The 10,352-nt window shown below is 38.4% G+C and overlaps 1 protein-coding gene across 1 annotated transcript in view; it reads left to right on the top strand.

Annotated features, from left to right (window-relative positions):
* The first annotated feature begins 260 nt into the window (after positions 1–260).
* The window catches only part of SEMA3E (semaphorin 3E), a 156,748-nt gene continuing 146,656 nt past the window's right edge, over positions 261–10,352 (top strand). The window contains exon 1 of the mRNA XM_064142583.1: positions 261–957. Coding sequence (XP_063998653.1) covers positions 843–957 — 115 coding nt within the window. The 5' untranslated portion in view covers positions 261–842. The remainder of the gene's footprint in view (positions 958–10,352) is intronic.

The raw sequence follows: 10,352 nt of genomic DNA, 5'->3' as shown, positions 1-10,352 counted from the left end.
GTGTAATGACTCTAAGTGATAATGTACTTAAATGGTTAATTCAAGGGCTAATCCTCCTCTAAAAGTGAGCTGGGAATAAAAACTGGAATGACTTTTTGAAAGGGAAAGACAGGAGGAATTCTGAGCCTTCTGCCGGTACTTTACAACGTGAAACCACGAAGCAATTGAGAAATCAGTGCACGGCACGTGGATTAAAAGGCTTCCTAGAAGCAGGCAGCACTCTGCATTGCCTCAGCCCTCCCTGAACTTTCTCAGTAAATCCAGCAGCCTGACAGCCCGGCTTCCCGCTGGGTGGATCTGCAACTCCAGGAGGGAATGGCACTTCTTGTTTTTAATTAGCAAAGGGGAAAGGTGAATTAAAACTAGCTGTTTGGCAAGTCAGAGCAAGGGGCTGAGTTCTGAAGAGCACTGAGGAGGAGGGTGCTTGCCTTTTTTTTTTTTTTCTCCTTTTCCTTCCCTCCCTCTTCTGAATGAATTGCCTCGCAGGAGGGACCGAAAATACAGCTTCTTCCTGAATCCACTGGCAGAGTTACTAAAGAGAGCTCAAGACACAACACTGCAGAGTAACGCTCTGGAATGTCCTCGCTCTTTATAAACAATTGTCCTAGGGAGAGAATATTTTTACATGACATTTGCACAGCTTGACAAATGGCTAGCTGAGTCTGAGCGCTTCTCTGATGAACGGTGAATTTCCCATAGAGATATCCCACAAACTGATAAAAGAGAGAGAGCTAACTGCACTGGGAAAGTAGAAGGGGAACTTGGAGCCTTAAAACACCCCACCAAAAACAATTAACAAACAGCAGCAAAGTGAAGAGTGCAAGAATTTGATCCTGGGCAGGATGGCATCTGCCCAGGACTTTTTATTCCTGGCACTATATGGCTTGTTACTAGAGTTACCGACTGGATGTCATGCAACAGATACGAGGCAGCCAAGGTTACGTCTGTCACATAAAGGTAGGTCAGTGTGTCAGGTTTTTAAAGACTTTATGCTAATGCAAGTTCATTGACTTTTCTGCAAGTATTGCAGTGAGGTTAAATTATGGTCCTCTGACAGAGTAAATGATTCCTGTCCAGAGATCTTGTGATTTTTTTTTTCCCTTAAATAAACTGCATACATAATGAAGTTTACTGAATTCAGGAAGACTTAAAGCTCTTACAGTGATGATTTTAGGCTATTGAAATGTTCTTCTACCTTTATATTTGCTTGCCTGCTTGTAATTTTGTCTTATCCTCTGTGCTGTAAGATGGATGTCTGATCTTTAGTAACAGGGAAAGAAATTGAGAAGATAATCTGAAACTACTGCAGAATAAATATGCTCTTGTGCATCAAGCAGCTCTTAAAGAAGTAAATGTCTGATTCACTTCTAGAATCCTATCTACAAATATAGCTAAGGCAAAAAGACTGAATTCCTGTGTAACCATATGATTCATTTTCTAAACTAGCAAGTGTCATCACACTATAATTAAAATGACTTTCTGCCAATGTAAATCTGCTTTCAGTTCAACTGAGTTACCCAAAGAAAAAACAATGGTTTTTTTTTCTGCCATTTATACTTTTTCTTTAATTATTATAATTTTAAATTATGTAAGTTTCAGTTTACCTGATACCTGAACCATTCTTTCCTAGATTCTTCTGTCTCCTTGTTCAGTTCTGGATTGCACAGAAATTAAACTATTGCCTACAATTTGTTTTTAATCCTGTATCTATATAAACCCATCTATGTACAACCATGACATTTCTCTTCTCTGCAGCAGTACATACAGTTGTAGATTATGTGCTTAGAAAGTACAGGCAGTTATTGCAATAGGAGTGAAAGAAATGTAACTGCAATATAAATTGATGATTAGCCAATCAGTAATGTTTCAATATAACCTCTTAAGCGAAGATGAAAAAAAAATGCCTTTTTGCTGACATAGGAGTAAGCAAATGCTGGTTTACTCAAGAACATTTCTGTCATTATAAAAGTGATAACTAAGCTGCACCAGTGTGAAGTACATTAGAATACCTATTTTTAGCAAGGCTAAAATTTAAGAATTACCATAAGCCATAGCTCCACATATAGACAGCTTTAGTCTAAACAAGGTTTAATTGTGTTTTATATAGCAAGCTAAATAACCAATTATAAAGAAAGGAGAAGCTGAATAGGATAATTGGTCTGAATGTCTTGCTAGGAAGCTATAAGAAATAGGATTTGCTTTTATAGGGCAGTGAAACACGTTTTGAAGAGAGATTATTATGGAAACCTGTCTTGTAAGTAAACAATTCCTTGCTCTCAATGAACTAAATCATACGACCCCTTTTAATATGTAAACCACTTCTTTTTTAGCCTATGTTTTCAGTACAGCAGGAATGAGTGACAAATGCTAATTATGTAATCCTTCACACATTTCCTATAGATGAAAATGTGCATTTGAACATTGACTTATTTTTAGGTATAATTGCTGAGGTTACCGTGATTATTGATATGTGTTTACTTTTGATGGGGTAAGAGAGGTGAGAAAAGCACAGTATCTAAGACAAATAGACCTAGTGTTATGTTGGTTCAGGACTCTGGCTTAGCTACCAGCTTTGGCAAGCTCCCCACTGTGGTGCTGTGACTATTAACTGCTTCTGTGCTCAATTGTAGAAGTAATTGTTTTTCTGTTGGTAGGAATCAGCGCACATTTTACTGCACACTACTTCCATTTTCAGCAGGGAGTCGGTAATTTGGCCACAACCCCCGTATTTTCAAGGAGATTTTAAAACATCCATTTCTCACAAAGCTGAACCTTCTCTGCCTAATGTCAGTTTGTTCAGATCCAGTAATACAGAAAGATCTGTCTCAAGTAAATTCTCTACCATGGACACAGTCAGCACCATCTTATATTTCACCTTTTATGAATCCCTGTTGCATTTTTTCTCACTTCTGAAATGTGACTGATTTTACAAGCTGTGTTGCAGTCAGTGACTGACCACATGCCCTGAGCCAAAGGTTAGAAATAGCATACCTGCCTGCACCCTGGGAACAGCTATTGCAATCCTCCAGCCAAAAGAATGTAGCAACCAAGCATGAAGACAATGAGTAAGTGTCGTTGTTGTATTCTCTAATCAAACAGGAGCAGCAGGAGGGTCCCTCATCTTAATTGCATTTACTCCAGAGAAAAGCTGCTCTGGGTACCAGCTAGGCGCAGGGTAGTTATAAACAGGCGGTCATGCACTCTCTTTATAAAGCTGCTCCAGCCTGCCCTCTGAGGTGCTGTGTGATGTAGATGATGAAGCCTATATGTGTAAATTTTCAGTGTGGAATAGCTGTACATTCCCTTTAATAATTTCTCTGCAGGTACCCTGAAATACAAAGGTAAGCAGGTCTGCTCACCACCTCCCTTTGTAACTGGATGCTAGTGCTTGGTTTGGATTCAGGTCACTGTAAGCTAGGTTAGTGCTGACTGGTAAGCTCAAAGCTTCTCTGGTTAATACAATGATCTTTGTAGACATGAGATTTTTTTTTTTTCTTTTGGTATTGTGGAAGAAGCATTTAAAACTAGTCTCTTTTAGCATCTTGTTACTTTAAAGTGCCAAGAGAAGGTTTCCACAAATTAGAAACAGAGACTCTTTGAATTTATAAATTCACATTTTAACTTATTTCAAAAGTGATGCTCAGTGCAAGTGCAGTGAAGTGACAGTGAATGAGAACGTTTTGTTCTCACAACAAACCAGGCTTCACCTGCAGCACACACACGTCTCCAAACCCACAGCAGCAAGATCAAGTCCTAACCCTTGTGCAGAGGGGTCACCTGATGGATAGGAATACCACAAATCCCTTGCCAATTAAGGGATATATTATGCAACCCCTGTCTGACTCTATGACCATTTGCTCAGCTTCAATGGGAGTTAATGAAAACCTTTTATTCTTGAATTACTGTTAAACCTCTCAAGTTAATGCAAACTGTAACAGTGATTTTTGGTAAGGTAGAGGATGGTCTTTATTCACAGGAAGCTCCAATATGAGAAATTTCCCATTCTTTTGTATGGGCTTAGAATTAATCCTATAACCAACTGACAGTAGTTTTATGGTTAACTTCATTTTTAGTGAACTGAACTATGTTTATATCCAGGATTTGAAGGTGTTTTCCTCAAACCATCAACTTATGCCTATCAGAAAATGTACACTGCAATTAGTCCCACGTATAGTATTAGTGGTATTGTTGCATGGCTATTAGTGGTGTGGTCAGCGTTTGATGATGACCAACAATGATCTTGCAATGTACTCTTGTAACTTTGTGTTGATTTGCACAGATAAAGCTGTATTACTGCTTGTTCAGTATTACAGAAAAATAAGGTTCTATATTACTAAGTTGAAGGTTGACAACTACATTTAAAAATTGTTAGCTCATTTTGCATACAGTACAGGCTTTGACTAATGAGGTGTTAATAGAAGCCAAGCTTCAACTCCCTCTTCTTTATAGGCTGCTGGTTAGATTCTTTCCCAGCATCCCATAGTTTGAGCTCTTGCATTGGAAAATATATAATTCAGGTGAAATCAGCACACATTGCTTGTTAGAAAAAAAACCCCAAACTATTTACATTACAGACTGAAACGGATTGGGTTTCCAGAGGACAGGAGGGATGTATTTATATAAGCCTAACAGAGCTACACTAGAAACGCACAGGCCTGAAAAGCCCATGAAGGATGTAATTGTGTAATTCAAGCATTACAGATGGTTTGCTGTGTGTTCCTAACCAGGTTAGGATTTTTTTGCCCCCTATTTTGTGACTATGGTAAACAGCAAAGGCAAAGTAGTACAAAAATGTTTAGCCCTTACAGTGATCTGTATAATTTTGTTGCTCCAGTGGGATCTCATGTGGTTGGTTTTGTGCAGAAATTTGCAGATCTGGAGGGACTTGTTTCCTGCTTTACCCACTTACATTGCTGTTGAGTAACTTGAGAGATTTTGGAATCACCTGATCTCAATTGTGTAGTTATGCATTGGATACTGTTACGTGGAAAAAGAATAAGTAAGTAGCAGTTGTGTCCCCCCTATCCATCCAAACATCTCTTTTTTACCTACTGTGGGAACTGCTTGCTAATTTCTACAAAATTCAAGGTGCAGGAAGCAGAAGTAGCAGGCTGAATATAGAAGGAAGTAATCTGGATTAGAAAATATGTTCTTCAAGCATAAATATGCTAAACAATAGCATCAGATGACTGAGGAAGTGAAAATCAAAATGTTGAAGAAAAAACTTGGTACTCCTCATGTTTCTATACAGGTTATAATATGTAGAATGTGTAAAATAGAACATGTGATATAAAACATTTAATGTATAAGAATTTAGGTTTGTAAGGGCTGACATATCATCTTTCAGGACTGCTGAGAGCTGCTAAAGCAGAAAGAATATTTAATTGTCTTTACAGGACCCAGACTTTCAACATACCTACTTTAACTTTCTTGATAATTATAAATTAGAACTAATGACTGCTAAGAGTTTCAGCGTGCGAATCTGTGATCTCTTACTGTCTCTTCTCTAGCTAGGTGGATGCAAAATTTGCCCTGTAGTGAGTAAATTGAACCACAAAAGTATTGTCATTTTTTTGACAGGCATTTGTAATTTCTGAAATAGGCAGATATATTTAATGCAAGTACAGGTTTTTTCCACCTGGCCATATAAAACATGGCTAATTAATGACTAGCTGTATAACTGAATCATGACTGATTTAATTTCATGCACAAAAATGTTTTCTATTTTTACAGCTTTCACTGTAATAGAATTTTGAGTTTGAGTAACTAGGAAGGACTTGTTATCTTACCAGGGCAAATTCAAATTCAAGAAAGATATTAATTCATGCTAGATGTAAATCACCTTGAATTTTCACTGGAATAAGGGTTTACGATTACATGTAGGGCAGAAAAGTGTGTGTGAAAAAGAGACAGATGATTATGTGTGTGTATATGCACATTTATCCATGCACACATGTATCTACGCACACATGTATCTGTAACATATGTGTGTCTGAAAATGTATACACATTTAACCAACCGAAACTTCTGTTTTTCTTACAGTTAGTTAAAGAGCACTATTGTTCAAAGAATTTAGAAGCTAAGGACCTATGCTAGCCAGTATTGTGGCTCCAGGTATTAGAATAGAATTAGAGTAATTAGAAGTGGTTTGAAACCAAGTGCCAAGCAGACTCTTCTCAATCAAATTCTTGAGACCATATAGAAATTAATGTTAGCTTAGAAATGTCTTGGGGAAAGATGAACAAATATCTCTGAGTTACTTGCAGGGTAGAGAGGAAAACTTTTGCATCCCTTTTCCCACTGGAGAGACAACTGATTCTTTAAAAACAATTTGGACAAGCTATAGGTTTATTATTCATCCATATCACAAGAGGTGACTGGCAGGAAGTTCAGTAGTGTTTCCAAGTAATCCTATAGGGACTCACTCGCCAATACAGGAACTTTTTGGCAGAGAATCCATGCATTTTGTTGACAAAGGCTTCTGCAAGTATCACTGAAGCAGAACTGAAATCATAAGAACCACCACCGGGTTTGCAAAAAGCAGACGGTTTGCTGCGTAACATCAATCACTTTTCTGCTTTTGCTTTAAAGAACTAAGTACCATCTGAAGGTGCAAGACCAGAATATCCTGCATGCTGCTACTTCCATGCAACTACATCCTTGCTTTCAAAATGATAACACCATCTGCTATTGTAAAATCTTCATCGGATATTGTACTCATCATTATTTCAGTGAAAGCAAGAGTTATATTTTACTTGAATGAAGGCAGGACTAATGCTGTTTATATGATTTACAGGATGCTGTGCAAGGGTGAGCATCTGTTTCAGGCCTTTTGAGAAACCTTGGGTCAATAAATATTCTCAAAGTGTGCAAAGGGAATACTAAATATTTTTAAAACAGCTACCCTGGTTTTCTTTACATATGGAGGAAAATATGATGAAGCTAGTATTAACTAGGAAAAAAAAACAACCTCAATTTCTTGAAGGAATTTGTGGCCTGCAAGCATAAAGATAATAGTCTTTATTTTACATAAACAAGCCCTGTTAACTTGAGCGTGCTATGTAAAATGTTTTCTTGGTTAGTTAATATTTGGCATTTAAATAATCAGTTCAGGATTCATGACTATACATGAAAGAAAATGTTAAAAGAGAAAAATAATAAAGTTACTGTATTATAAAAAATCAGAAGTGTATTACAAGTAAATACTGAACTCTGATGAAAGGACCTAAGCAGCTTCCAAGAAACAGTATTTGAGAAATTTTTAGAAAGAAATTCCATATAAAACTGATGAAAAATGTGAATTGTCAACACTGAGTTTCAGTTTGATGAACTGAATGAGTTTGCTACACACAACAAATAAAACTATCATGTACCTCTCAGAGCATAATTTAAAAAATAATATTACCAACCTATTCTTTCCCCCCTTACATCATTTCAATTTCCCTTGATCTTGGTTCTTATGATTGTCCTTAAGGCTATAAATTCTTAATCTGGAGCAATTTGGAAGAGAGATTTTACCTTGTTAATGTATTCAGTTGACGGCTGACTTTTCTTTGCATTTCTTTTCTAAGTATCTTCTTTTAGTTTTGATGAAGCTATAAATTGATGTGCTTTCACCCATGCTGTGTATCCTTGGCAAGATGTTTTATAGCAGTCTAAAGATTGGGTATTTTTCCCCCCTTTCAAAACAATTTAAGGAAGAAATGTATTATTGTACATTCATATCTTTTGTACTTTGTGATGATTTTCTTTCACTTAAGCAAAAAGTATTCTTTCATATATATATATATATATATATATATGAAACAACATTGCAAACACAAGGAAGGTTTTTTCCATGTCTTTCTCAGGATTTCTCTGTGACGTTTCTTGATGATAGACCTTTTCAGGGGATCTGTAAATTGTAGCTTATTACTATCAGGCATCTGTTAGTTGCACTGCCCTAGGAGAATATATCATCTTAGTGATGAATGCTTTTTTTCTTTTCTAGTCTACCATCATTCTTCTTTTACCTGTAATTCACAGAACTTCCAGAATATAATGGCATGTCAAAGGTTCTTTTTACAGTTTCTGTCAAGTACATACAAGATGCTTTTAACCACAAGGATGTGAACAAAGTGATGTCTGCCAAACTTCTTGGCCCTGGCATGACGCACAGACCCTGTGTGTGTGTAGCCAATGGCTGCAAAACTTAGATTATTCACATAGCTGAATAAATTTTGATTGAATAAAAGTTGAGACCCATCTTTAAATTACTCTTCACAGTATCACAGTATCATCAGGGTTGGAAGAGACCTCATAGATCATCAAGTCCAACCCTTTACCACAGAGCTCAAGGCTAGACCACGGCACCAAGTGCCACGTCCAACCTTGCCTTGAACAGCTCCAGGGACGGCGACTCCACCACCTCCCCGGGCAGCCCATTCCAGTGTCCAATGACTCTCTCAGGGAAGAACTTTCTCCTCACCTCCAGCCTAAATCTCCCCTGGCGCAGCCTGAGGCTGTGTCCTCTTGTTCTGGTGCTGGCCACCTGAGAGAAGAGAGCAACCTCCTCCTGGCCACAACCACCCCTCAGGTAGTTGTAGACAGCAACAAGGTCTTCCCTGAGCCTCCTCTTCTCCAGGCTAAACAATCCCAGCTCCCTCAGCCTCTCCTCGTAGGGCTTCTGCTCGAGGCAGTCTCAGGTGAAAGCAAATAATTGGTGGTTGTTAGTGTTGTGTCTTGCTATTCTGTCTTATTACAGTGCTTGGTATGCTTTATTATCTTTTTGGCCACTCAGAATCTACTTAACTTTTAGTAAAAGCTGGCAACAGTCTTCCAGTTATATATAATGAACTAAGATTTGTCTTTGAATGCAGTGCAATGTTTTGGACTAAAATTTCATCTACATCTGCAAAATGTCATCCATTTACCTTGTACGTGTCACAGCACAGAATTAGTGAAGTTTACCTGGAAACATCAATGCTGTCTTTCTGTCTTCCTTGGATAAATTTGGTGCCATAAAAATTTCTGTAAGTCTCTTGGCTGTTCCTGATTGACTCTTGGTACTTATATCTCCAGAATCAAGGAAGGGATTAAGATCTGAAGTATTTAATGCTTCTGTGGGCTAAGAAGTCAATGCAAAGGAAATCCTGTAATAGTCTAATGGCAAAGACTCATTTGCCAAAGACATGCAACAGACAGCCTCAAAAAATGTTCCAACATTCTTAGCTGAATGTACTTGATAGGAGCTTTCATATTAGAAACCTAGTTTTGAAGGCTATCTTTCCAGCAAAGGAAGGCTATGTGGCAGACACAAGATTTTAGTGCCTTGGGTGTGATTTAGCTGGGGCATTTAACAAGACAGGAGTTATAAAATTTGCAGTTAATTTCTGGAAAGCCCCACCTACAACTATATACTAATTAGTTAAATTTGGGTTCTAATTCGGTTGGGAAAATCTTCACAAGGATTCTTATGGATACTTCATTCATTTAGGAGAATCAGAAAAGTTTAGCCACATAATGGCTCTGCCCCACTTTTAAATAAGCATCCTGGAACCCTAGGGAAAACCTGTTCTACTCACTGTGGTGGAGTAGAAATTTCAAGATAGTCCCTGGCTCCTTTGTGGCAGTGTTGGAACTGCTCAGCCATTGAAAGGCTTCTAGATCTTCCCAGGGTGCTGGGAAAGAGACAGACAATCTCTGACCTGATCCTGGTTCCTCTTGGCACAGAAGTTTGCAGAGGTGCAGGCAAGATCTCTTGCAGATGTGCATAGATCACGATGTCAGTGGCACTTCATGCCACGTCATGAGGCACTTAAATGTCTTCTCCTGGGAAACTTGATGCACTTAAGTTTCCAGGTAGCTCAAGCCCAAAATATCAGGGCTGAGCCAGTCTGAAGCATGAAGCAAAGCAGAACACATTGTCCAAAAGCTGTAAGGCAGAGGCAGCAAGGCAAAAGCAGCTCAACTGCTTGCAACTTAGCTCCATTTATATTACATGCCCAAGTGTAATGGCTCCTTTGGCCACAGAGATTCACCAATCAAAATGGCATTTGCAAAACTGACCATATTAGGTGAAACCAGGGCTTGCGCAGTCTTGTTTGGGCAAGACACCAACAAGTACCTAACCACCTGTGGATACCTGTTTAGCACTTTGGGAGGGGACATAATGGCCCAAGCCTTTGTCTCCCTCCTGCCCTTGCTTCCCCCATCGGCAGAAGGGTGGGGCAAACCAGGACATCTAATTAGGCCTATTAGCCTTCCAGGACAGGGTGATCTATTACAATGGACTTCAAAGGATCTTTATGAATATTAAATGTCAAAATAAAGAAGAAATAAAAGGCCAAAAGTTTCATCCATGAAAAATTACA

Source organism: Pogoniulus pusillus, chromosome 4 (assembly GCF_015220805.1).
Source record: "Pogoniulus pusillus isolate bPogPus1 chromosome 4, bPogPus1.pri, whole genome shotgun sequence".
Classification (NCBI taxonomy): domain Eukaryota; kingdom Metazoa; phylum Chordata; class Aves; order Piciformes; family Lybiidae; genus Pogoniulus; species Pogoniulus pusillus.
Note: the sequence above shows the minus strand (reverse complement) of the source record. Positions and strands in the feature narration are given on the sequence as shown.